The following is a 27,439-nucleotide window of genomic DNA, read 5'->3' on the forward strand; positions in this document are numbered from 1 at the left end:
CGGCGCAGGAGGATTTAGATTTACAAATCATTCACTTGTAAGATCCTTCCACGGAAATGTTTTGGAGCTCAGTTATGCGGAAATGCATGAAACGCGCCATCCCTAACGTCACATCCGGTGCAATATGGCAGCGACCTTGTGTGGCAGGATTGTCACAAAAACAGGTATTTTTTTAATCTTGTGCATTTATTCAAGCAGATTTAGATTTCACCCGATTTATAATCTAGCCATACTTTTTAATAGTATGATGAATTAAAGAGGGGAAATTCGTATAGTCAGTATAAACAGATTTCTACACTGTTGTGGTGATGGGGTGGTTTTTCTGCTAAGAAACAAAACAAAACAAACCATTTTTTGGGATATAAAGTAATTAACCTGAATCAATTCGAGTCTGAATTTTTAATTGAAATCGTCCTCACTGTTGTCTGTTCTTGGTGTTTACGTTTGTTCAACGGCTGCCGCTTTACTCAAAGTAAATTATAGCGCCCCCTTCTGTGTATTTATTTAATTACAATTGCTCTACTTCAGGATTAACAACAGTCACTGTGTCCTTGACGTCCTTGCAGGATGTCTACCTTTGGTTCAGAGTTTGCGTCATGGCTCCAAAGCTGTAACACGCCACAGAAAGCCCATGCACTTCCTGAAGCAGAAGCTGGTGGCTGTTACAGAATACATTCCCCCTCAACGTGCTGCTCCTCCTGCAGCTCTGGCATCACGCAACTGGAAAACCGAAGAGGTCTGTGATCACTAAACCAGTCTGGAATGTTAGTGTTCATTGTTCTATTTCTCTATTTAAACATCATGTGAATGGAACCGTTAATGCTGCAGCATACAAAGACATTCAAGACCTACATGATGGTCAGGTGTCCATGAACATTTAGCCATATTGTATATATTAACGGTTTAGAGCTTTGAAATACATGATTTTAATACATTTGCTGGATATAAAATAGGGACTGAAACATAACTCACCTTAAAGTCAAATTATACATTTTATAATAAATAAACAGTTATAATACAGTATGATGGAATTGCATATTAAATACCAAATGGACTGTTTGACTAATTTGTGATTTTTAATTTCTTGTAGGAAAGTGGCCTGGTGAGACTGTTAAAGAGAGACCTGGAGAAGGTCTTTAACGAGTGTAAGATGATTGCTGTGCTCCAAAACAATGCCATCAATGCTGAGGATATGTTACTGCTAAAGCACAAGCTTAGAAAACATGACATCACCATTAAATTTTTCCCCAACAAGGTAGCAATTGTTTTCAGGGAGCTGCAAACTGTCTTCATTGTTCTACACTATTTGCTGTTTCTCATGAATGCTTTCTTTGTGTGTCTTGCTTTTTAAAGGTAATGAGATCCTTTCTTCCCGGCAGCCCATATAGCAACATGCAACCTTTGTTCATTGGACAAACCGTGTTGTTTGTAAGCAAAGAGCCAAAAGTGAATGAAATGTTACAGGTGTTACGGAGAAGTCCGCAGATGCTGCTATTAGGTGAGCTTTTCCTTCTTATTCCTTCCTTCCTTGCTTCTCAACCCTTATTTTATTCTGCAACAGAGTGATCAGAATTGTTTTTTCTAGGTGCCTGTATTGAGAACACACTACTCTCACGAGAAGGAATTCTTAACTACTCCAAGCTGCCGTCCATGTGTACTGTCCATGGTGAACTGGTTGGAGGCTTGACCTTGATGGCTTCACACACAGTTTCACTGCTGCATCGGCACCCTGCACGTCTCTCAGCCCTCCTCCAGCAGTATATTAAGCAGAAGCAGCCTGCAGACAGTGCTGAGCACAGGGCAGCATCTGAATCTGAGGAAACAAAGGCCTGAATTGAATTATTGGCCATCTGAAAAAAGGCTGAAGAAATTTCATAAGCATGAAAACTCTGTGTGGACTCTGATAAAGATCATTAATGCTGTGTTGACGTAAATATCTTGTGTTTATGGACTAATTAGTGCAACACTCAACATATAAAGATACTTAAGATGTCAGATTTATTGTTGCTGGTACAACATTGTGTATTTTGTCTGATTTTACACAGAGAATTAAAGGCATGTTTTGGATTCATGGAAGAATTTCAGTAACTGAAACATATTGTTTGGAAGAAACAAATGGTTAATACATCAGATCTCATGGCTCCTGTTTTTAATCTAAATGGTCTTCACATTTGTTTTTCTGCCACATTAAAAATCTATATTGCACTCTTGAACTACTGGCAACCTTTGTAAAACTGAGCAGAAATTAATATTTCACACATAAAAGCACCATTTTCAGCACAAACAGGATTTTCAATGCTTACTTTTTCTAAAAACAGTACCCTTTCAAAGAATATTATGTGATGCCTCCCAGGATCTCTTTTTGAAAGGTCTGACAAGTTTGGTGCTATTTGTAGAGTATCTCTGTCTATATTTACATGTGAAATATTTTATATCCTTTGGTTTGTGCATGTGGGTTTACAATAGTGTTCAAATCCAGACTTTTAGATGTTTAACACAAAGCATTTCTTTTGTGTTTATCTGTTCGTGTTGATTTAGTCATGTACTTGGCTCATCTTTTAAAAGCTCTCTGGGTCTGTCAGAACTTCCTGACAGAAGCAATAAGGCTTTGGGTGGAATTTTTTTCATTGTATCTTCACAAGAATCCCTGAACCACCGGCTGCAAAAACTGCTGCAACGTATCACAAAGTTTTATATGTTGTTATATACTATTGTGAAGGGTTTGTTTCTTGCAAACTTGATAATTGCTCTATTGAACTAAACCATAATTCTAAAACATAGATCTTTGGGCACTTTTAGCACATCCTCCTCACTATGCTCAGGGGTCCAAATAAGACAATGTTCTTATTAACTGTAGGCATAGACATTTTGTCATAGATCTAATTGTGAGTATTTTAAAAAACAAACAAAACACCCTTATTATTCAATGGTAGCATATAAACAGAGCTTTTACATGTGTGCTACCTCATATATATTCACCTGGAGAGTTTGTTAGAAGTCTTTCATTTTAAGTGGAAAATATGAACTTAAATTTACAATATTTCATGAAGGGTTTCAGTCATTTTGGAGTGTCCTGTGTTATTCAGATCTTTCTGCTATATTCACAATTAATGTGTGTATGAACAGATCTATGAACTTCAGTTGCTATATTGTGTAAAGAAGACTTTCCTAAAATGATCACTAGGTGGAGATCCTACTCTGTCAATACCCTTCACTAAACAATGTGTGATCAGCTTTACATTGAAATGGCAGCTGTACTGTAGATTTGCTGTCAGGTGTCTCTTCAGAGCCATTTTGCCTGTCCATCTAATTAGTGACTCCTTCGTCACTAATGCGGATAATGGCTTATCTCTGGAAGATGTTAAGACACTCACTGGGGCAGTTGAGGTGTCCATAGCAAATTTTTGGACCATACTATGGTGGGGATATGCATTTTAAAAGAAATGAAGAAAAACAACCGATTTGTGTGGAAACATGGATTCTGAAATATTTCTGAAGTAGATTTTGTATAGGAGGTTCAGGTAAGAGGCATAAACATGCATGATGGAGGAATTTAAATATCTTGAACCACATTTAAAAAGAAAATGTATGACTTATTTAAAATTGTATATCTTTATACTGTTGGTAGAATTCTAGGAATTACACATTTACACTGTATAGAGCATTGGTTTTTGACTACAGTACTTTCCTTCAGTAATCTTTTAAGCCAAGTACCCATTTACCTGACTAAAATACAATAAAGACTTGTGAGGAAAAGCACATAAAGCATGTGATTTCACTGTACAGTGCAACTAACTGTTCTTAGTGTATACAACAACAAAGTCCCGAATCTTGGTACCATCAAAAGACCATTCAATGCAAAAAATACCCATAATACAATATACATCGGCTACAAAATGAAAAGATTCTTTAACGGAGAATGTGAAACACCGCTGATTTTACTAAACTGTCACAAATTTTCACAGTTCAAATTTGTAGAAGCTTTGTGTCATTCATTCCCTGTTAATGGAAGATCAGAGCTGCTTCTGTTTTATTTATAATACAAGTTAGAATTGCATTCAATTTATTTTCTTTAAATGTTTTTTATGCATATTATTTATTTCACTTATTTTATTTTATTTTATTTTATTCTATTCTATTTTATCGCACTCTCCTTGTAGTACACCAAAGAACATGGCACATATATAGAACACAATTATGTAGAGTTAGTCATAATAGTCATAAAATCTAATGCAATGATGTAAGTAGGCAAAAAGTGGAGAAAACCATGACAAGTCAGTTGATAACACTGACCAGCCATTCTTTAAAATAAACAGCTTGACATGAATATTCAGCTTGACATGAATGTTCATGATTTAGAACATTAGTTATCATCTAGTAATGGCCCACTCTTCTGTATATGTTGACTAAGCAAAGCTTTGGCACTTGGTAAAATCTCTTTATCCTGTTTCCTCCTGCATGCTTCTGTAGCTGAGGTCAATCCTGCCTCAGCGGTAAATCTATTGCTATCCTTCACTTAAACAGGTTGAAAGTCTGTAGCCAGACAAAAGAAAAAACATCTCTTTGCTACTGCAAAAATATTGAACTCATTCAGTTTTTCATTTCACTAAACTTCTTATTTCTTTGGGCTTCAATTGTTTATAATAATGAACAGTCTTTAAAAAAACGAGAAAATTTTATTCACTTCCAGATGAGACACAGAAACATGATGCACACTGAAATTTAAACATGTGGGTCTTTAGATGTGTTTCACAGGTTTTTCACATGTAATTTCTTTTTTTGAATATTACATTATTTACATGATACCTTGTGTGTTTATATCAGTTCACATCTGCAATTCTTCCTCTTTTTCTTCGTCTTCTTTACAACAACAGCAATAATAATAATAATAATAATAATAATAATAATAATAATAATAATTTTCCTTAACTTGTCGTCTTATTAAGTCCTGGTGCTGTTATCCAAGCGACAAGTAAAACAGGAACGCTAAAATAACATTGCTTAAAGCCACTTACCTTAATCCTTCCACACAGAGTATCTCTGCTCCAGGTTCTTACTCTCTTACCCCAATTACTGCTACTATACTGTATCATTTCCTATGAATAAACATGTGTTGGATATTTTTTGAATTTATTATATTTACTATCTTGATCTTTATTGATTATTGCTTGGTATTTGTCCAGACATCAATCTAACAGGAAGTCCCAGAGAGGGTTACATCATCACATTTCTCAGCTATCCATAAAGATTTTCCTTGTCTGATTTCTGCTTTATGGACATGTGTGAACATGTTGGCATCTTAAGCAACTGCAATTGTTTTAGAACACACCCATCGGTCTACTTTTTTACTTATTGTTAGTGTTATTGCCCTTTTGGCTTTCAGTTTTATAACGTTCCTTTGGTGTAAGGGCAAAACTGAAGAAAATAAGCCACTGGGTCTGGAACAATTATTATTCATTTTTTAACGTGATCCACAAATATTCTTAATATTCTTATAATCTCTGTTAAAATGCTTCACTGACTCTAAAGCTTGACAGTATTTGTCACACTTAATGTAGGCATCAAAGCATCCTTTTAACAAGATTTGGAGTTTTATTTGGGTTTTTTTTTCTGTATGTACAGTATTGTATTATCCAGATGATCCAGATTAAGGAGGGCTTTGTATCTTTTTCATTAAGATGTCTGGTCTGTAAACAAATGGTGAACAATCAGAATAATCCAATTGAGATAAGCAGATTGGGATTCAGGATCTATAAGGTTTATTCTTTTAGATAACAATGAAAAATGGTTCTTCTGTTCAGTGGCTGTTTGTGGCTATACACTGAGGTTAATGTTTCTTTTTGGTTTTTAAAGGGACGTGCACAGGCCATACTGTTTCTGTGGATAGAGTGTGAAAATATACTGGGCCTAAATTAATAGTTTTATTTTACAGAGAACCTGATCTTTATATTTGCTATGAACACAACCTTGGTGTTGTAGAAAATCAGAAATTAATAATTAATAATGTGTCATTTTCTTGCTCCATTACATTTATATTTAAGATTTCCACTAATAAGTTTATTATGGAGGCATCTGGTTGGACGCCAGACCACAGCCAGTTTCAGACAGTACTGGACAGATCGTCTGCTGGATGGCAAAAGCCCACTCACTCCCGGAGCAGCAGCACTGCGTCTTCCCGTCACTCACGACAGGTGCCTGACTAACAAACACCATGATTATTTACTGATTTTTAACTATGCCATGACAACCATGACAAAAAAAATCACCTTTAACACACTTAAGAGCATTCTCAATGGGTGTAGGAAACCTGTTGATCAACCTCTAAATCTCAATTTAAATGGCAAACAAGTCAAAACCAGTCCCATAAAGGATGCACTCTTCATTGTTGTGTAATGTAGGGTGGATTTCTCTGTACAGTCAACAGAACTGACAGGTGTTCTTTACTTGTGAATATTTGAATCAGATATTTCTACGTATGCAGTAGGCTTTGCTTTGGTCTAATCTTTAGAATATAAAAGACTGGGAGATAATGGACGATCTGCAGGGAGATTGCGGTGCCAGTCGTGAGACCGTGCAGGATATGAATCCTCCTGGCATTTGTGAAGGCTACTTGATGAAGAGGAGGAAATGGCCTCTCAAAGGATGGCATAAGGTTAGTAAAGCTCATAAAACCCTTTTTGGTTTGATTTAATATTGCCAATAAGCCAGACATTAGAATCTGAGAGTTAGGAATCATAAGGAATCTTTTTGTCAACAATTCCAATATCTTGAAGAATGGATAATCATATTTGTTAAAATATTGTAAGCAGTTGCTGATTTATATATTTTTATAGTCAGTAATTGTTGTGGGTTGTTGTTTTCTTTTTGTAAAATATAAATTACATGTATCAAATCTTATTATAAATTCTTAGAATTATTATTATAATAACATGCTTTTTTTTTTGCAGAGATACTTTGTATTGGAAAAAGGAATTCTCCGATATTCAAAAAACGAATATGATGTAAGTTGTTATTGTAAACATGGTTTAAACAAGTTTCACACTTCATAAACAGGTTCACTCACATGTTATTCTACCAACAGAATGCTAAAGGAAAATTAAACGGTTCAATAGATGTCAGTCTCGCAGTCATGTCAGTAAATAGAAAGGCAAGACGGATAGACTTGGATACAGGAGACAGTCTCTATCACATCAAGGTAAACCTATTTAATAGGTTATTTCATACTTTGGTACTTTTTGAGAAACTATTAAGTGCTTTTTGATTGTTTCATCAAGGCAAAGAACCATGATATGTACTACATATGGGTGACTAAACTGAGTGCTCATCGGATGTATAAGAGGAATGAGGCAGCACATGTTCATAACAGCTTGCTGCAGGCCCTGTCTCACGGCAGCAATGCGTCTCAGGGAAATAGCGCCATACAAGATGTGGTAAGCAAAGAATATGAACTCCCTTAACCCTCATTTTAGCAAAAAGAATAATTAATACGGTGTTTATGAATCAGTGGTATACTGTAGGCTGTTAAAATGTAAGCTTTTTTTTTTTATAAATATGGTAAATGTTCGAAAGCTTAATTGAATTAAATTATAAAAGTAAGATAAATCTACTGTATAAGTGAAGTGACGTGACACACAGAGTAAAAGTCAGAAATAAGATATGCCTCTTTTCTTACTGATTGTGAAGTGGTTTATTTCTTTTGTACCGCAGCAACAAATTTAAAAGTTATATATTACTTTCCAGCAAATATAATTTTTCATCTATTTATTCAAATCTACTTTTAGCCATTTACATTCGCACATTAGTTATTCTTATTTCTTGGATTATGTAAACATCTATTAAAAGTTTTTTTTTACTCTCTTAAAGTTAATAAAATAAAAAGAAAATATATATAAAAACAATGATGTTACTGATGAACAAGACGTAAAGATAAATGGTTCAGAAAAGGGATAGACATATAAATATTAATGTTAGTAAATTGAATTTTAAGAAGTGCCTGAATATAGTTATGAACTTTTTTAGTACCAGAGCATGCCTGACTCTTACCTGGGTGATATGGCAGCTCAGAGTGAAGACCTGCATGGTGCAGACACTGGTGTCAATGGGAAAGTGTGTGCCTGGCTGCAGCACGCCCAGGACCCAGACAGCTGTACTCAAGGTATTGTAATTCTTGCTCTTGCCTGAAATCTGTAATCACATATTAGGAATAATAAATTAAACACAACCATATTGAATCAGATAAATCTTATTTTTAAACTCACAGCATATATCATACAGAAAAAATGCTTCTATAGAGTTGTGGTAACTGGAATTTAAGAAGATATGAGCCTTTACCCTAAGAAAATATGCCCTGGGAATTTAACTATGTTTTGACTCTATTCCTGTCCAGAACTGAACCGCTGCCAAACAGATCTGAGTGACTTAAATCAGTTGGTCCAGAAGCTGCACACTCTGGAGTTAGGCAAGGCAGTTAGCAATGGAGAACTAAAGAGGATCATCAGCATGCAGGTGAAAAGGACTTGGTCTTAAAATGCTTCTGCTAATCTTTTAATCTAAAATGTTTGATCAATGATTTATAAGATAAGATGTTTGATCAATGTTTTATGTTTAAACTACAGAATCTTTCACTTGAAAAGCCCAAGAAGAAATCTGGCAGGATATGGGGACACTCTCATACACTTGGAATGGTAAGCCAGATGTTTTAAAAGCTGCCTGATTAAAGAAATGTTTGCAATCGATATTAACTTCCTATTGCAGTGGTTTGTTTCTTATAATTTCAATCTAATTATTTTTTATTTGTGTTATCAGTTAGACTATAACTGTCAGTAATTGAACTAATGTTTTTTTACATTAAGCCACTGCGTAGGATTAATAAATCGGTAAGTCAACATGACTTTTTAAGTGAAGTTTGAAACACCTACTCAATTCATCATATACAGTAGTCTCTACTATAACATTTCACCCTATTACTTTTGCATGGATTTTATTGTATAATCTTGTAAATGTTTCGCAGTATTTTACTTGACATGCAAAAGTAATTCTTTAGAAGCTCAATTTTTCTCTGAGAATTGAGCTAATATGCATTTCCTTTGTTTTTTTCTTCTATCTTATTATCTTATCTTCTTTAGTTCTCATCGTCCCACCTGGGTGCTTCTGTGCCCTCCATTCCTGACTATCTCTACAGCCAGCTTACTCCCTCAGCCTCCTCTAGATCTCCAGAAAGCAAAAAGCTCTACCAGGACATCTGCGCTGTATCTGAAAGAGGTGAGGAAACTCAATAATATCACTTTTTTCTTGAGTAGGAAGAGATATATTTACTTAAAAACAAAGAGACAATTAATTATCATAGTTAGCTCTCTTGCCCCTCACAGTGCATGCCTCTCTGAGGTCTGTGCACGAGGCTCTGTTTCAGGAACGTCAGAGGCTACAGGACACCTGGTCCAGCAGCGAGCTTCACCAGAACACTTCTGCTAAAATGAATGACATATGTAGCACCCTGACTGAGGTATGATTGCCTGTCAATTATTCATAGTGCAGTCCAGTGTGTTTTGATTGCCTGAAACTGAATTAATTGTATTTTAATGCAAAGACCTACTGTTGTCGCTGTATGCTGCTTATGTTAAAAATGTGCAGGATATACATTCATCATTGTGTAGAAGTATACATATGTGTGTATGTTCAGTTAGATGTGAGGTCCCGGCAAACACAAATCCACACGAGGTCAGAGTGCTCTGACTCCTCTGGGGAATCCTACCATACTGTGACCCTGAAAAAGGTGTGTCCCTCCCCAAGCTGAAGCTTACCACCTAATTTCCAATTTATTTATTTTTTTGGTTTCTTCTCTTCTCACCTGTCTCTCAACAGATTTCTTTGCATGTGCCTGGGTTTCGACGGCTTGATCTGTTAAATGCTCTCTGACATTTAACATTTCTGTTTCCAGTAATTTTCAAAGCATTTGTGACATGCACTTTGATCTGGTACATTTCTCGTTCCTGTTCTTTAGTCAGAATCGATATGCCGTTCCTCGCTGGCAGGCTCAGTGGCAGAGTATTTTGATGCATGCGATGAGATTTGTGGAAGTTTCTCTGAGGCATCAGATGAGTCTGGTCTGAGTGATGCTTCCAGTAATTCAGAACCTGAGGAAGCCCATGGTTGGTATTCATATTTCTGAAAACATGATCAGGCCAGAAATATTATAAGGATCAGCTTATTGTATTATATATTTTTATTCTCCTCACTCATATCACCTGCAGTAACAGCAACACGAAAATACCGTGCCAGTCTTTCCAAAGCATCAGCAAAACCCAGCAGGATCTTGGGGAGCAGTGGTCACCGCACCAAACTGCCTGCAGTTTGCCCTGATAACAGTCATGTAGGCCTTATAGCCATCCTTTATAACAACATTGGGAAGGACCTATCACGTGTATCAATGCCTGCAGCTCTCAATGAGCCTGTCAATCTACTCCAGAGGCTCTGTGAGGAACTGGAGTATTCAGAGCTACTGGACACAGCCAACCGCACTGACGATCCCTACCAGAGAATGGTACTGATAACTTTTTAGAATTAATGAGTGGATTAATGAAGTCCTAAGCTGTATATATGAGATTTGTAGAAATGATTATTCAAAATGAATCTTTAAATATAATCTCTAAGATTTTGAGAGGTACTTTCCTAATTTTGATACAAACTGATTACTTATATCCCCCCCCTCACAAATTCTTCCCTCTAAAAACACTGCCCTCTATTAAAACATAAATCATATAGTTTTAGACCTTATTTTAGAAATGCTACATGTTTTGACTACAAAAACAACTGCTCTTAAACATCCACTGTAGCTGAATTAACATTAAACACTTTGTATGTTAATTACAAAGATGCTACATGTAGCAGAATGAGATTAATTTAAATGATATGTTTATGAATGAACACTTATGCCTGTATACAGTGAGGGAAAAAATATTTGTTCCCCTGCTGAATTTGTACGTTTGCCCACTGACAAAGAAATGATCAGTCTGTAATTTTAATGGTAGCTTTATTTTAACATTGAGAGACAGAATAAACAACAAAAAAAATCAGAAAAACACATTTCAAAAACATTATGAATTGATTTGCATTTTAATGAGTGAAATAAGTATATTATCCCCTATCAATCAGCAAGATTTCTGGCTCTGAGGTGTCTTTTAAACAGGTAATGAGCTGAGATTAGGAGCAGTCTCTTAAAGGGATCAATCAGATTCCAAACTCTCGACAATGGCCAGATCAATCAGATTCCAAACTCTCCACCATAGTCAAGACCAAAGAGCTGTCCAAGAATGTCAGGGACAAGATTGTAGACCTACACAAGGCTGGAATGGGCTACAAGACCATCGCCACCTTGGTAAGAAGGTGACAACAGCTGGTGCGATTATCCACAAATGGAAGAAACACAAAGGGGCTCCATGCAAAACTGGGGTTTCAATGATCATGAGAACTGTGAGGTAACAGCCCAGAACTACACGGGAGGATCTTGTCAGTGATCTCAAGCCAGTTGGGACCATAGTCACCAAGAAAACAATTGTTAACCCACTATGCCGTGAAGCACTGAAATCCTGCAGCACCCGCAAGGTCCCCCTGCTTAAGAAAGCACGTGTACAAATGAGCCAACGAGTGCTAAGTAGAACCTCCTTCCCTCAGTCAGGGCATTGAAAATGGGTTGTAAATGGGTATTCAAGCAAGGCAACAAAGGAGTGGCTCAAGAAGAAGCACATAAAGGTCCTGGAGAAGTCTAGCCTCTCCAGACCTGAATCCCATAGAAAATCTGTGGAGGGGGTTGAAGGTTCAAGTTGCCAAACGTTAGCCTCGAAACCTTAATGACCTTAATGTGCAAGCTGGTGGCCAACTACAAGAAACATTGGACCTCTGTGTCTGCCAACAAGGGTCTTGCCACCAAATGCTAAGTCATATTGGGCGAAGGGGTCAATTTTTTCACCAATTAAAATGCAAATCAATTTTTTAAAAAAAAAACTTTTTATGCTTTTTTTTTTTTTTTTTGATTTTTAAAATTGTTAAAATAAACCTACCATTAAAATTATACACTGATCGTTTCTTTGTCAGTGGGCAAACATACAAAATCAGCAAGGGATCTAATTTTTTTTTTCCCTCACTGTAAATAAAGTTTAATGTTTAGTAATATCATGTTGGTTCTGTTTAGGTGTACATTGCTGCCTTTGCTATCTCTGGCTACTCTACAGCTCAGTATCGTAACCGTTATAAGCCCTTTAACCCAGTTCTTGGAGAGACATTTGAATGTGTGAGAGAAGACAGATGTTTCCGCTATATTAGTGAGCAGGTATGTGACTGTTCAAACTGAAATCAGGTCTGAAAAGTTTGATAAGGGACTCTTACTCACCACCATTCTGTCCTCAGGTTTGTCATCACCCGCCCATCTCCGCCTGCCATGCTGTCTCTGACAACTTCTGCTTTTGGCAGGGTGAGCCCTTATAACAGAATAGAAATTACGCATCCTGGATCAGCAACTAATGGCAGTTTTTGTCCATTTAATTTTGCAGATCAGCGATGGAAGAATAAATTCTGGGGAAAGTCTTTGGAGATAATGCCAACTGGAATGGTGAATGTGACTCTATCAAGGTGATATCTCTATTTCGTGTTAAATGGATTATGAGATAAGCATAATGCTTTAAGGATCGCAGAATATGGAAGTCTAATCTCTGATGTATGATTAGGTATGGAGACCATTATGAATGGAATAAAGTGGTAACATGCATTCACAATGTCCTGAGTCAGCAGCGCTACCTTGAGCACTATGGAGAGGTAACAATCCGCAACCTGAACAACTCAGTCTGCACCTGTAAAATCACATTTGTTAAGGTGAGAGTAGTTTTGAATCCTGCTTTTGTGACAGCTTTTGTGACAGCTTTTATATACATATGCTGGAAAGAACAAATACTATATACTCGGTTGATCATATGATTTCTTTTCCTCTCTGTTTCTCTATCAGTCTCGCTATTGGGGGTCAGATGCAAATAAAAATGAGGTTCAAGGCCAAGTACTAGACCAGAGTGGTAAGGTAGTGCACCAATTTGGAGGATTCTGGCATGAAGGGATATTCTGTGACACACTACCCAATCCACAATGTATTTGGAAGCCATGTAAGTTAGTACAGTTAGTGTACTGTAGATATTGTGTTTATAAGATTTTTATTGTAGATTATAATGTGTTGTAGAAATCTATATTATAATTCTTAAGCACTTCTAATTATGTATAATTATTGAACACTACATCTAAGCATTTTTAAAGACTTTTAAAGCTAAATACATTTTCTTCTCTGATAAAAAAATCTAGACTTTTTATAAAGTAAAAACTGATAGATGCTGCAGTCTATATATAACAGTCTATAGGTCTGAATAATATACTGTAAATAATAAAACTGAAAAAAAAAAAAATATATGAAAATAAAATATGTTTTCAAAATCCAAACCAGTTCTATGTAAAATCGGGCTGAAAAGTAAACGTATGGTTTTAGATAAAAATTCAAAACCAGTTTTAGGGGGAACTGAAGAAATGAAACTATTATAATCTTGATTAATTGTGCATGTCACTGATAACAATACCACTGAGGAAATTTGCAAAACTCATTTGCAATTTTCTCAAACTGCATTTATCTCAAAATGATCAAAGTTAAATAAATGCCTTAACCACAGGGTCCCACCACTACAGCCACAGATAGAGACCCACAGATATCAAGCCCATGAATCATGATGAACCTATGTGATACAAAAGTTTAAACTGAACTCTATTTATACCAGGTAGATCTATTCCTCAGAGTAACTAATCCTGATCCTGGGTATTTAAAGCTCTTTCTGGGCACAGGATGCCTTTATCACTATATCTGTACTACCCTGCAGACCCACAGCCTAAGGACTCCATCCTGTACTATGGCTTCTCCAGCTTTGCAATGGAAATGAATGAGCTGACCCCTGAACTTGAACCTTTCCTGCCGCTAACAGATACACGTCTGCGTCCAGACCAAAGGTGAGTCTATAAGCATAGAGCAGAATCTCTAGCAGAACTTCCTACTGTACCTGATTTTTCAAGAAACTTCTTCACAATAGAATAGCACTTTTTGGTTGATTTTGTGCAAATGTGGCCAGGCTGCTGGAGGAAGGCAGTGTGGAGGAAGCAGACAAAAAGAAAGATGAAGTAGAGGAAACACAGAGAGAACAGAGGAAGATTTTGGCCAAGAGAGGAGAGCAGCATATTCCCCGTTTCTTCAGGTAAGAGGAGTGATCAGAATATCCGAAATGGTTTTTGGATTTTTGGTTGTTGAGCATGTCCACTCCTTTGTCTTATGCAGGAAATCTGTTGATGCAGCTGGTAGAGAAGTATGGCTCACTAATGGAACTTACTGGAAGCTCAGAGAGAATCCTGGATTCGCAAACATGAAAAACTTGGAATTATGGTGAAGTCTCAGTAGAGTTGGAGACTTTGGACTGTAAAACTTTCTTACATCTTTTATAAAGTACAAGGACTTGAACACAAAGCAAATTGTAGAGCACAGATGAACTGCCCAGAACAGACTGGGCGAGGATAAAGCTCTTAACCAAAGACCAAGCTTTTCTTTTCTTCCCTATTGAAGTACACAGGCTTTCATTTCTTTTATGGCTGGACAAATAAACCAGTATATTTAGGAGGTTAATCCATCTGTTGGTCTAAGTTGACAAAATCCCATCTAATTATTCAGCTATTATATTGTGATGAAAACAAAATGAACTCATTTTTTTCTTTCTTCCAAATTATAAGCAAATCTGTGATCATCAGTGAAGATGAGCCACTCCTGCCTTCATGACTAAAACTGGCTGATTTTGTTTGGTCCATGGAATCCTAGTAATGATGACTACTTCTAGCTTAAGCCATAACCAATGCATATTAGGCACATTTGAAAATATTCCTTAGTGAGAAAGGTAATTTATCTTTGTATATACTCATTTAACTGAAAACAGGAGTGAACATCGATTTTGGAGTACACAACTGTTTAAAGTACTCTGGAGGTACAGTAACAAAAAAATGGGCTGGTTTATGTGACTGTCTCATACACTTGTGTTCATGGGGCATATATTTCTTATTAGTTTATGCATATATCACTCTTATTATAAAACATGGAAAGCATTTCCTTATAAATAAAGCGGGATGGTGAATTAACTGCAGGATACACCTTACTACTTCAAAAAATGTATTCTTTGCATGTGTATTTTTAAAAATGTCGTTTCCAAAGTATTCACTCCAGAGAGGCTTCCTGTTAATATGATTTATTCTAAGTGGGATTAGAAAAAACACATCCTGTTTCTCAAAGCCTGGTTAGACTTTTCATAACCTGCATGTACAGTGAAACTCTACAACAATTAACACTATTTATTGAGAACTTTTACATTTGAACATTATTGAATCTAAGCCAATACTAACAAAAAAAAATCATAATGAAAAATGACATGTTTTATTACAGTTAGAACAAATAAAATACATCAATTTATTCTGTACAGTCTGCCTGAATTATTTCGGGAAAAGGGCTCCTGTTTGTCATGAACCTTGGATTTAACTGTACATTAGAGAAAATTATTAATCATGGTACAGAATATGTTTTTTTTATTCACAGAGCAGATACACCATGTTAAACTTTAGATTAAGTGGTACATCATATAAATATACCCCTGATAATGGCACTGCTAATCCTTCAAAAAAAAGCATTATAGGGGGGAAAGCTTAAAGGTAAATTCCCTCACACACGTGGCATTAGTCATAGGAGTTATATTTATATTTGAGTTTATACTCTAAGTATGCTGCTTGCATTGGGTATGTAAATAAGGGAATAATAGTACGAGTACTTATGTCCACACAGATTCATTACTGAGCCTAACAACTCATTTTGAGGCTTTGTCATAGTTTCGGATGCATGAACCGGATGCAGATTTCTTCATATATCATTCTACAGTATATGCAAAACCGTGCACCCATTTTTAACCTTTGATAAATGATTTTATCTGGATAGAGAGATATTCCACTAGGGGTCACCTAAAACATATCATAACAATTATCTTAACAATACTGTACACCTGTATTCTCAATGTTCATAAAAGATTCAAACAATGTTTTGAATGCATATTCAAGATTTGTTCAAGAAGAATAAAAAACAGTTCTCTTAAATTAACAGAAACACTTTTTAAATTGCACTTGAAATTAGAAACAGTTTACCAAAAAAATAACTTCCAGTTAAGCTTATCCTTATCAGCTGTTTGCACCTTACTAGTTAGAACCAGGAAACAATAAACTAAAACCCTGTTATTTCAACTCAGTAACTTTCAACATCTCCATTAAGTACACAAATGGAGCTTAATATTCATTGGCACATGCTTAACCTGAGTAATATCTAACAATGCAGTATTTTTGTTACATGATTAGTAACAATATGAAATATCTCACTGTGATTGTCCACTTCATTGTATTGCTGACGTGTAATTTGGTTTAGAACTGAAATAAATACACGGCTCCAACTTTAAAGTAAGCAAATCCAAACTCGCTGGCATGAAAGTCACTGACCCCATACTGAAGCTTTGATATTTCACTAGAGAGGTTTTTGAGAAGCTCTATAAAATACTGACAAAACAGAATAAAATAACAATTTCATAAAAAGTCATATTCTAAGCATGTCTATTTTTAACATCGTACATACTAAGTAAGTGCAGTCTTATTACAGAATTGTTTACAGTTTTCATTTGCGCAAAGAAGATAAATAATAATAATAATAAAAAAAGAATAATTATCTTGTCACCCCTCTTTGTGTGTGCATGTGCATATACACACATGTGTACTGGACCGTTATGTGTTATATGTGTATATACAAGAACAAAGTTAAAAGATCACATTACTCCCGTTTTGGAGTCCTTGCACTGGCTCCCAGTTAGGTTTAGGGTTGATTTTAAGATTCTGATGCTTACCCACAAGGCCTTACATGGGTTAGCTCCTCAATATTTGGCTGATCTTTTAATTCCTTATATTCCATCTCACGACCTTCGTTCTTCTGAAACTGGTCTTTTAACTGTTCCTTTAACTCGTTTAAAATTGATGGGAGATAGGGCCTTCTCTTCACTAGCTCCAAAACTGTGGAATTCTTTACCAACTGAGATAAGGCAAGCAACATCTCTTGGCACTTTTAAATCTCTGCTTAAAACTTATTTTTTTAGGGTAGCTTTTAATTTGACTAATTGTAATTTTACATAGTGCATATTTTATTGTCTATTTTTGTTGCTTTAATTTTAATCTTTATATTATGTGTGTATTTTTCTTGTTTTTGTTTTGCTTTTGTAAAGCGCTTTGACATGTCCTTTTAAAGGCGCTATAGAAAATAAAGGTTATTATTATTATATATTTGTATATATATTTTGTTTGTAGGAAGTATTTTAATATTTGGTTCACTGACAAAACACACAAGTTGATGACCAAAGAAATGTGTTTAAATTTTGAAAGGTGTCCCTGTATTGTACGTTTTACCCCCACAGTCAGTCTGTAAACATTCTTGAGGCTGTCTCCTACTGAGCTGTCAAATGGTTTTCTCACCTTTGGAGGTCTGGAACACCTGATGAGGTGAGACTAAGGTCTCGTTCTTCCACTATGCCTGTGAGATCTGTGGTGTGTTGGCTTTTGTCTGATTATGATGTCCAGTCACCTCAGTGCTGCTTTCAGGTGTCCATTTTCCCACCCTGTCGATCTGCATGTTGTCTTTCTTGTCGTGGTTGTGAGACTTGCTGATGTTGGGTTACTGTTCTTTTGACACTAATCTGACTGACATTGCTTTGTTTGTGTTGACAGTGTAAATTTTTTAACACTTGATTTGTATTGCAATTCATCATGTATAAATCCAGCAAAAGTTCAGCAAATCTTAATTAAATGCAGAAATTTTATATTGACTTAATTAATGAACATTACAGTGATACTGAGGCATATGTAAGAAGATGAAATTAGAACCAGCCCATGTTTGGCACATGATCTAGTTAGGGCGATTTAGCTGAGAGAATGGTGAGGTTGACAGGAAGACAGCTGACAGGATGAGTGGTGTGCTGACCTCTTGTTGCAGATAGATATACTTTGTTTCCTCTAATAGAACTTATCAATTGCTTGCATCATCTGATTGCATTCATCTGGAGTAGTGAAAATGTGAATGAACTGGAATCATAAAAGTATATATGCAAAAGTACATAACTATATTCTTGAGAAAATGACACCACATATTGACTTCACATATGACAAATGTGTGTGTGTGTGTGTGTGTGTGTTAGAAGTGTGAGACTGGACAGGTCCTTGAGGGGAGTGTCAGAAGGTGTGCAGACATCTTAAAATGCTAAACGGTTACAGTTTTTGAATTCATCCAGGTCTTTCTGTGTGTGTGTGTGTGTGTGTGTGTGTGTGTGTGCGTATGTGTGTGCATGCATATATCTCCAGGCCAGTGTTTCACCCTAGTCACATTGTCTTGAATCACTAGTCCTCACCATGACAGTGACCTTCAGGATGAGTGGAGCACCTCCACCTGACCTTACCCACACAGCACTTCCATAGGGAAGCAGCACTCCAAACATGAGAGCGCCAGTGATAACAGTGTATGGATAAATAACAAATAGCACCAAGGCTATGAAGGACCAAGGCTATGAAGGGAGTTCTGTGTTAGCTGTTACTGGTCTCTGTTGTCCCTCGTCTTGACTCCCACAGAGCTTTTTCCCAAAAGGCAGTGCAGCCCTGTAGGTGGGACACAGCAGGAGTGCTACACTAACTCAGAGACGATGGCTCTCAGTGACTGTAGAAGCCGTAGTAGCCCGCATCGCTGCTGTTGTCCTTCTCACAGGCTTCGCTGCTGCGAATGGGAGGAGAGTTCTCAGTGCTGGAGGCATAGGGTGACACTCGTCTTTTCTTGCTCTCTGCACCCTCAAAAAGACCAGAGTCAACAGAGTCTACCGATTTGACAGAGGGGGTCTCCATCCAAGTGTCCTCTGCCAAATCTTTTGGCTTGTCCTGTAGTACAGGCAGCCTCAAGGACTCAATGAGTGATGGAGAAGCGTGGAGGCGTGAATTTACTGTTGGAGGAGAGGAGGAAATTGCAGAAGTAGACATGGGGCGGAACCAACTCAGGCTAGATGTGGCTTTCCCAGGGTGGGAGTGGCTAAGGTACTGTGATGGTCTTGCTGTGCTCCACGGGGCAGGGCTATTGCTTGATATTGGCCCTGAAGCGAAGGGGTTCTCCGGATAGTAGCTCAGTGGGTGGTGGGGTGATGTCTGTAAGGGAAATGGCTTATATAGGCTGTTGGTCGTATAATCGCTGTCATAAGTGCTGAAATCCAATAGATTGGAGGGTGTGCCCTGCTGCCCAGGGAGGTACCAGCGACCATGGTGACTGCCATTTGGGTCTTTGGGGCACCCCTGTGCCATGCTGACGGGCTCACAGCTGTAGAAGCGACTGGGCTGCAGTGGACTCATGTACTGCTCAGCCAGGTAAGGCTGGCGGGGATAGCAGCTGGCTGCCATGAGCTGCTGTCCCTCAGTGGGGGAGGGGGTGATACGATCCGAGTCAGGAGGGGCATACAGTCTGTGTGGGAACATCAAGGTCAAATTCAACTGACAAGACCCCTGTAGTGGTGTTAAATACAAATCTCACTTGGCTCAGAGGGTACATTGAGAGCCATAACACTTTAGGTTTAGTCCTTCTTAAGAAATTGAGTCATATTATACTTTACATCTATTTCAGGTTGATGTCCTATTAAAGCAAGCAGGTATAGAAATATTAATAATATCACAAGTTAACTCTAGGGTATAGTTTTGTTTAAGGTTTACTTACGTGTCATAATTGTCCCGGAAACCTTTTGCAAAAGGGTTATGGTCTATTTTCAGCTGAGTGATCTGTGGAAGAAATGGCAGGAGCAGGAGCCATGACAGATGTGACGGGTATGGTCAGGGTGTCAAAGAGAAGGAGGGGACAGTGCAGGACAAGAAAAGTGTACATAATGTTAATAGTCAGAAAATAAGTGATTCAACTGTAAACTACAAACTGCTTCTTATGTCAGAATATCAGATATATGAAGATGTATGTATGTATGTATGTATGTATGTATGTAGGCATGTTTTTTTATTGGTGGTTATGTTTTAGGTAACAGCTGATTAAAAAATAGAATAAAGCCCAATGATGTTGGAGGATTGTGGCGGCGGGAGAAGGGGTGACTCACGTCTGCATTCTGGTAGGCAGTGACTGCAATGAACTGCGTCTCTGGAAAATTGAAGGTTTGCGCCTTACTGCTACGGAAGGGATCTTCTGTGCCATCCTCCCTCACCTCCATGATATGCAATCGTGGCTGGTACTTGTGAAGAGACTGCAGCACTATCATCTGTGTGGGGCATGTGAGACATGAAATATGAGTAGACATGAACAGAGATAGGCCGAGAGAAGGAAATTCAAAGATACCCCTGACCACAAGTGATCAAATACACTACAGTAAACTTTTTTTCTCAGTGATACCTGTGCCACGTTGTTGGAGCTGCCCTTGTTGTTGGTGAGTTTAAGCTTGCCAAATGAGACCTCCTGTCTCATCCAGTGATTCCCTGTGTTAGGAGAGTCAGGATGCATATACATCCTGTTTCCTGTGAAAAAGAAAATTATGCTTCTCATAACTGTTTCATTTTAATGTAAGTATGTTAATTTATGTGAAGCTGATACAATAATCATGCTAAAAATGCACAACCTTTTCTTGGCATGTTCAAACTTGGCTTCAGTTTTAAACTGAATGTTGAACGAGATTGCAGATTGTGATGCCTAACTGCTGCACTTCACACAGTCATAGTAGCAGGTGTGCATGCATGAGCTTTTTAGATTGTGGTGTACAGTGACACCAGATATATTCTTCTCATTGCCACAAAAAGACATAGAACGGAGAAGCAGAACCTTTTTCCCTTCAATGCACACTGACACTAACAATGCAAAAACCACAATACAGATAAAGCGCTACTCAAAGGAAAAAACATACAGAGAAAACGCTCTGGCTAGTTATTATACCTGGCATGTTGCCCTCTGCTTTGCCACACTGCACCCACTTGCCTCCTTGGTACCTCCAGTGGTGCTGGTCGGCCAGAACCACATCCACGAACACGTTGTAATGAGCCGAGGGGTCCAGAGCACTGATATTAAAACTGAGGAAGGGGAACATCCTCCTGTTCAGAGAAACAGATACAGAAACTAAATAAGGATCACCAAGAAACGGTAACGCATCATGAATCTCTCACCAGGAAGCAAGAACACAGCCTTTAATGCTCTGCTGCTCAAGCAAATATTTTTAATTCCTTCTATTTCTTCTGTCACCACATATATATATATATATATATATATACCTGTTCCATAGATACAACTACTCAATTAAACATAATGTGCAGAAAGAATTCCCTACAATATACATTATATTCATCACAGTTCTTTAAGTAGCTAAACTTGAAGCTAATCTGCTTATTTGAAATATTCATGTTTTAGATTTTTAGTATAGTACAGCAAGTCTTGCAACAAAGGTGCATAAATTATTGTCATTAGTGCATACAAAAATATTAAAATCATCAATAAATCTAAATTAAACACAATTAGTTTACATATACGATTGTCCAATTGTCTCTCAAAAGATTGTCTCTATATCGGTGGAAGAGAATGCATTGATATTAATGTTTGGAAATTTTAATTCTAAATTTTTCAAGGAGTATGAATTTTAACATGTTCTTTAGTGTTTCAAAATGTATGACAAAATCTATGTAACAAAATATCAAGCAAATGTTAGTCAAATGCAAGTTAAAAGAAAAAATAAATCAAAAGAATTCTTTGACTGAACATCCTGTCCTCAAACAAGCAATTAATAGTTTTCAGTTTGATAAATATGTGATATAAAGCAGTATGATACAAAATATAAAGAATATATGATTAATTTCTTCTTAAGTAGCAGCTACAATATACTGTAAATGAAAACAGAAACCAGCTTCAGGATTCTGTCTTTACCACTTTACTCTCTCTCTGTGCAATCTGAATAATAACTAGTTTGTGCCACCACCATTTCTCTATTTCTCTTCCCTGACAACCTTTCATGCCATATTTATCTAAAAGAGACGATTTATAAGAAATCAGTACTTGGCGAAGGGGAAACTTTAAGGTTTACCACAGAGGTTTTTTTTGCATAAGTAGGAGGCTCAGGATTACTATGACAGAAATTGTTAAACTGTGGAAACAGTGACTCGTTGACTCAATAAGCAGTAGGTACTCAGATAGTAGGTGGTTACCAAAGATATGTCTTCTCTGCTGTCTAGGACTCTGTTATGTGTCAGCTAGACACATGTTCCTACTTATAAATGTCTCTTCAGATGTTAAAAGATATTTTGAAATATTAAAAGCATATTATGGTACCACTTCCTTTAAAACACAAGATATATTACAGGCAGATTTGCAATATTAGTATGTGCCATGTAAAAGTTTAAAAGATGTGTGCGAAGTATAATAATGCAGGGATGGCTGTGATAGCAGACATTCAGTGCAGAGAAGATTTTTCTCTTTGCGTGTACTCACTGATTCACCAGGACAGGAGCTCAGGTCCAGTTTATGTCATCATAATAACATATGCTCATTTGTGATGATATATGCCAATCTGTATCTGCTGGTGGAAATAACCAGGTGTCTGAAACTCTGACATATTATTCTGTAATTTTCAGCATGTATGCTTAGACGGCACTGTAAATCTAACCAAGATAAAACTGGCTGAATGAATGATTAAATTTGCTGCGTGTATGGTTAGATGTTAGATTAGGGTCTTGCTGTATCACAGAGTTATATGCACCATAGATAGGTATAGATATGCATTTTCTTAAGGATTATGTTTATGCGGTGAGTTAAGAAACCACTTAACAAACTCTGGTGGAGCTGTGCCACAGTACTAAACACCAGTGCAGCATTTACTGCTGAAAAAAGACAGAGTAAGCTCAGCAACCACAGTCACATCCCTCATAACAGACAATCCCTTTGATCTTGATACAATTTTACTGAATTGATTCTGCCACTTTTTGTCTGTATCTAATACACTCATACTTTTGGATTCTCCTAGAGATGTATACACATGCAAGAATCTGTAGTTTAGTGAGAAACTGCAAGTCTACTATTTAATGTACTTTGCTGCTGTGGCCTGGCTCTTTGCAGCAAGAGTGTGCATACTCCATGTTACCATCAACACATGAACAGGAAGTGATGTTCAATGAAAAAAAAAAAACATAGAGCTAACACTAACATCAAAAATAGCCAGAAATATCTTCTTGCCTTTGCAAAACAGGGCAGAGAGTGGTACAGGAAACAGTGTGCTTTTCATTGCTCCTAAAGAAGTCATGATACCCCGGTGTTTTTATAATAATTAAATAGAGAATATAAAGTGATTTTTACATCATAAATGAGCCAGCAAGTGTTTAATACCAAATCACTCAAAGCACTGTTACTTTATCAGAATGCAGTCTTTAGAAAAGGGGTTTCTGCTGCTTTATTTCACAAATGACATCATATGAGGGCAATAAATAATTGCAACACCAACTGATTTTCTGCCCCTTCTGAAAATACATTTTCCGAACAGTGGATTTGAATATTTCAGATACCAACAACACATAATGTCCTACATTATATTCATCTACACCTCTGGCATTGTATGAAAAATGCCAGATTTATAATTTAAAAGTAAAATTGTATCATGAAACTCTACATCACAGAATTCATTTTACCATGAAAATGATTCTGTTAATATTATAATTTTGATGACTTTCCAGTTGTGCTATATGAATTCCCTGATAATGAAAAGGTCTTTCATTTCCACTCACTTCATTTCACTCCTCTGAGGGCAGAGATGCACCAAAGATGTAATGGTTCAAAATTAAATATAGCTACGATAAATGGCAGTCAATTTTTTTTCTTTTTTCTGCCTTGTCATGGTCACATATTTCAAGTCATGTCTTTGTGATTAATACTTTTATACATTTTAACATTAGATGCTAGATGAGACAAATAATAATTAGTTTAAAAAAATTAAACACAGTACTAAATTTAAAGTACTAAATTTAAATAAGAATGAAAAATAAAAAAATGTTTAATTAAAGTACGCACTAAACACTTTGCATCCTCAAACCTGGACTTTCAAAATAAAATATTTTTAAACAAGGCTGAAAAACTAGAAACTATTTGAGCCAACTATTTTTTAAATATCATGGGCTCAACTTTTTTGTCTAAATGAACAGCTCTTTAAAAAAATTCATTTTGAGCCATCACAGAGAATTTTTAATCGGTTATGTGGATGTTAGTGGAGTGGGTGTTAGTAGTGGAGATGCTACTGAAGAAAATGCGGACAGAATTAGAGAAGAACTTGAAAAGGGCCAAAGAACCTCTGCTCTTGTTTCTGGCTCTTGGCCTTACAGCAAAGATTTCAAAGCCTTAGCTCGGACTGTGTCTCACCTCACTTCTGAAGAAACCTGCTTCACTACACACTCTAACGGACCAGAGGATAGACATAGAGAGTGAGTAAAGACAGAGAGCAAGAGAGGGAAAAAGCACCTTTCTTCATTTCCTGCACTTCAAAGACACCTCTACTGATGTATACGGCCATCAGTCTTTCAGCCTCTCCAAAACCTTACCACCACCAGCAGCGACACATCACTGCACTCTTCCACCCCCATAGCAAAATCAACTGAGCTTGAACACTTTTTTGGCATGAAGAGACTCCATTATGTAAATGTATCAGCCACTCTATATTTGGCTGTTACCAGAACATAAAAAGTTTATCTAAAAGTATTTATCTATAAGTAATTAATTTGAATCTACAATTATTCTGTTTATAGTGCCTTTTTGTTTCATTTTCATAAAGTCTTAAAGTCATAAAGATTAACAGAAACTGAAACAAGTTGAAAAAATACGTATTGTTATGGCACTTTGGTGTGATTGCATAGGAATGACACAGTTTATTAGTTAATAGATTTTTCTCTATTTAGTAAATAATACAAAGCAAACAAACAAGATAAATATGGAATATTAGCGACAATGGCAGTATAGTTCAACATGAGTCCTAAACTGGAAATATCGTTTTGATGGCCAAATTCAAGGGATATTCTCTCACTTCTACAACATATTTGTGTCTTTTCTGTTTTTTGTATGACTTGTAAAAAGGTTGTGATAGTGACTGACTAATCAAGTGTGTGTGTGTGTGTGTGTGTGTGTGTGTGTTTTCTAGGGGAGATGTATGAATTACTTCAATTATATGAGCAGGCCAACCACGGGTACAATGTGTCATTATCCACAAGGTGCTAAGGCATCTGCCAGTTTAAGTTACGTCAAGATGTCTGCATTTTCATATACGCCTGCTGCAATCCCATAAACCAAATATACACACGTATAAATGTACTAGTATAAACTGATGACAATTGAACATTTTAGTCCATTTTGAATAATTAAATGTAATGCGTTTGACTGATTCCATATAAGCTGTATTTACTACAGCAATATAATTACTGTAATATGTAAGAAGTTTGAAATGAACAGCTCACCATGCCACTGTAATATATGCCACAGTAATTAAGACTTTTTTTTACAGATAGCAAAACCTACAATTATAGATGAATTTACTTCAATGTTCTATATTTATTGTGACTTTATTTTAGTGAAAGCCACAGGAGCTTTAAAGAAGTGATCAATGATGAATAATATCAGATGCTGCATTCTGACAGAACTTTCGCAGATCTTTTTTCTTTTCTTTCAGAAATACTATTTGTTAAAATATGAGTCAAACTCAGAAAGTGTGTGTGTGTGTGTTTTAATGTGTGTGTGTGTGTGTGTGTGTGTGTGTGTTTGTGTGTGTTTTAAGGCCTAGTCTGAGCAGGTGTATAGATTCTGTTTCATTTAACCAAATAAATGAGTACCACAAATTAAGTACCACATAAAACAGATCATTAAAGAGAACAGCATGCACGTTTAACATCTGCAAGAAATCAGAGGAAAATTAAATAGCGAAAGTCATGATATTGTATTCACTGTCATAGCTGTCATTTAACATAAGGATTTGTTGTTTGACTTTTTAACTCCTTTGAAATTTCAAAAGAAGTAAGTAATCCAAAATATTATATTTTTTTAAAGATCCTGTCCAAATTATGCTTAACAGAACTGACTACAGAACAGCTTATTGTGAATATTTGTTTACTTTGAAAAGAGAAATAAGGTTTTATTTAAGATTAGGCAGTATGTATAGCCTCGTCTCTTTATAGACAGCTAAGAAAACTTTTTATTTGACTTCTACTTAGCAGGGAAATTGCTCTAATGTCCAGATGCTTGTTTTCAGCATTCGCTCTGGCATTCTCTTTTTTCCCTTTATTTCCAAATGAAATGCAATTATTATGTACATTCGCGCAATTCTCCGACTCTGTAGCTTTAACTCATATTTATTTATTTTTGCCATCTAAAGCATTTTGAGAGTTTGTAAGATACTGCAATCTGCGCTGAGACATAGCCTACTGACCTGCCCTGTTTGGTGATGATCATCTCGGTTTGGTACTTGTGAAACTTGGCCCACAGCGGGTAGTTGTTGAGAAGCACCTGCGTCTTGCCACACACCTGTACGCCAGGTAAGGAATAGAAAGACGCGCGTGTGTAGCCATGCTGAAAGTGCGCGTGATACGAGTCCGCGCTGGCCGACTGGCCGTCCTTACTGTCCGGTGAATACCCACCAGCCCCTGCGTAAGCCTGGGCCGCACTGCTGCGGCTGAACGCACAGTTACTGAGCGGAGCCGCTGCCGCCGCCGCCGCCGCCGCGGAGTAAAACCTTCCAGCCTGCGCTCCGAGTTCACTAGCGCACTGCTCCCCGTGGTACGACAGCGGAAAGTTGTCCTGGCCATTTGGAACCGAGTCTGTATAGTACAGCCTCGCGTCTTGGACGCCCATTTTGAAGTCCGCTAGCTCCTTGCTCCGGTGAAGGTGACCGCTCGTCTCTGCGTCTTTGGCCAAACTTTGCGCGTCGCTTCCATTGAGCATGTTGATATAGAAGCTGCCTCCTATGCCGCCCATTTGCAGGCTCGCTCCTCGCTTACGTACACAATCATAGGTTGACAGCTTACTTTCTTTACCTACTGAAATAAATCGGCTTCACAGAAAACTTTAATGGAAAAGAAAGAGCAAAAGCAAAATGAAGCGCTTTCTGGCTCTCTCTAACCCAAGCTTCCGACTTCTGAGAACTGCTCGTGTCTCTTTTATAGCCCAAAAAAGACTCGTCTCATGCCTAACAGTGTTTCTTGATTTATTTCACTTTACTGGGTACATTACTGTAGTATAAATAACAGTGCACCACTTTTTTTATTTACATCAGAATGAGAGTTACCG

The 27,439-nt window shown here is 37.0% G+C and overlaps 3 protein-coding genes across 5 annotated transcripts; 2 read left to right on the plus strand and 1 right to left on the minus strand.

Annotated features, from left to right (window-relative positions):
* Window positions 1–22: 22 nt before the first annotated feature.
* Window positions 23–2,205, plus strand: mrpl10 (mitochondrial ribosomal protein L10). The gene is made up of 5 exons (XM_060858634.1): window positions 23–164; window positions 567–736; window positions 1,091–1,255; window positions 1,354–1,498; window positions 1,586–2,205. Exons 1-5 carry the CDS (start codon window positions 125–127, stop codon window positions 1,831–1,833), a joined length of 768 nt encoding a protein of 255 aa, XP_060714617.1. The 5' UTR covers window positions 23–124; the 3' UTR covers window positions 1,834–2,205.
* Window positions 2,206–3,386: 1,181 nt separating this feature from the next.
* On the plus strand, window positions 3,387–15,524 carry osbpl7 (oxysterol binding protein-like 7). Of its 3 annotated transcripts, XM_060858647.1 has the most exons (23): window positions 3,387–3,521; window positions 6,042–6,191; window positions 6,509–6,652; window positions 6,948–7,001; window positions 7,082–7,195; window positions 7,275–7,430; window positions 8,020–8,155; window positions 8,387–8,505; window positions 8,616–8,684; window positions 8,853–8,876; window positions 9,126–9,261; window positions 9,369–9,502; window positions 9,680–9,772; window positions 10,001–10,148; window positions 10,251–10,540; window positions 12,188–12,325; window positions 12,403–12,466; window positions 12,546–12,624; window positions 12,720–12,864; window positions 12,995–13,145; window positions 13,902–14,028; window positions 14,148–14,270; window positions 14,351–15,524. In XM_060858647.1, the coding sequence occupies exons 2-23, from the start codon at window positions 6,063–6,065 to the stop codon at window positions 14,457–14,459; spliced, it is 2,682 nt and encodes an 893-aa protein (XP_060714630.1). In that variant the 5' UTR covers window positions 3,387–3,521; window positions 6,042–6,062; the 3' UTR covers window positions 14,460–15,524. The 3 variants fall into 3 exon arrangements, with proteins under 3 accessions (XP_060714630.1, XP_060714647.1, XP_060714637.1); XM_060858664.1 differs by lacking the exon at window positions 9,680–9,772; XM_060858654.1 differs by lacking the exon at window positions 8,853–8,876.
* tbx21 (T-box transcription factor 21) lies at window positions 15,472–27,439 on the minus strand. Its single transcript, XM_060858675.1, has 6 exons — window positions 26,583–27,439; window positions 21,080–21,234; window positions 20,546–20,667; window positions 20,256–20,414; window positions 19,871–19,932; window positions 15,472–19,621 (listed from the first exon to the last, which is right to left on the minus strand). The coding sequence occupies exons 1-6, from the start codon at window positions 27,125–27,127 to the stop codon at window positions 18,829–18,831; spliced, it is 1,836 nt and encodes a 611-aa protein (XP_060714658.1). The 5' UTR covers window positions 27,128–27,439; the 3' UTR covers window positions 15,472–18,828.

The sequence above is a fragment of the Tachysurus vachellii genome, chromosome 2, assembly GCF_030014155.1.
Source record: "Tachysurus vachellii isolate PV-2020 chromosome 2, HZAU_Pvac_v1, whole genome shotgun sequence".
NCBI classification, from domain to species: Eukaryota; Metazoa; Chordata; class Actinopteri; order Siluriformes; family Bagridae; genus Tachysurus; species Tachysurus vachellii.

Bases quoted from the DNA above. Each gene is read 5' to 3' on its own strand.
- tbx21 (XM_060858675.1), bottom strand. From the start codon at position 27,127: ATGGGCGGCATAGGAGGCAGCTTCTATATCAACATGCTCAATGGAAGC. The intron at 20,668-21,079 runs GTATAATAACTA...TCTTTTTCACAG, and splicing joins AGCAGAGGGCAACATGCCAG to GAAACAGGATGTATATGCAT. The intron at 20,415-20,545 runs GTATCACTGAGA...TGCCCCACACAG, and splicing joins GCTCCAACAACGTGGCACAG to ATGATAGTGCTGCAGTCTCT.
- osbpl7 (XM_060858647.1), top strand. From the start codon at position 6,063: ATGGAGGCATCTGGTTGGACGCCAGACCACAGCCAGTTTCAGACAGTA. The intron at 8,156-8,386 runs GTATTGTAATTC...ATTCCTGTCCAG, and splicing joins CCCAGACAGCTGTACTCAAG to AACTGAACCGCTGCCAAACA. The intron at 9,773-10,000 runs GTGTGTCCCTCC...CCTGTTCTTTAG, and splicing joins ATACTGTGACCCTGAAAAAG to TCAGAATCGATATGCCGTTC.
- mrpl10 (XM_060858634.1), top strand. From the start codon at position 125: ATGGCAGCGACCTTGTGTGGCAGGATTGTCACAAAAACAG. The intron at 165-566 runs GTATTTTTTTAA...ACGTCCTTGCAG, and splicing joins CAGGATTGTCACAAAAACAG to GATGTCTACCTTTGGTTCAG. The intron at 737-1,090 runs GTCTGTGATCAC...AATTTCTTGTAG, and splicing joins GCAACTGGAAAACCGAAGAG to GAAAGTGGCCTGGTGAGACT.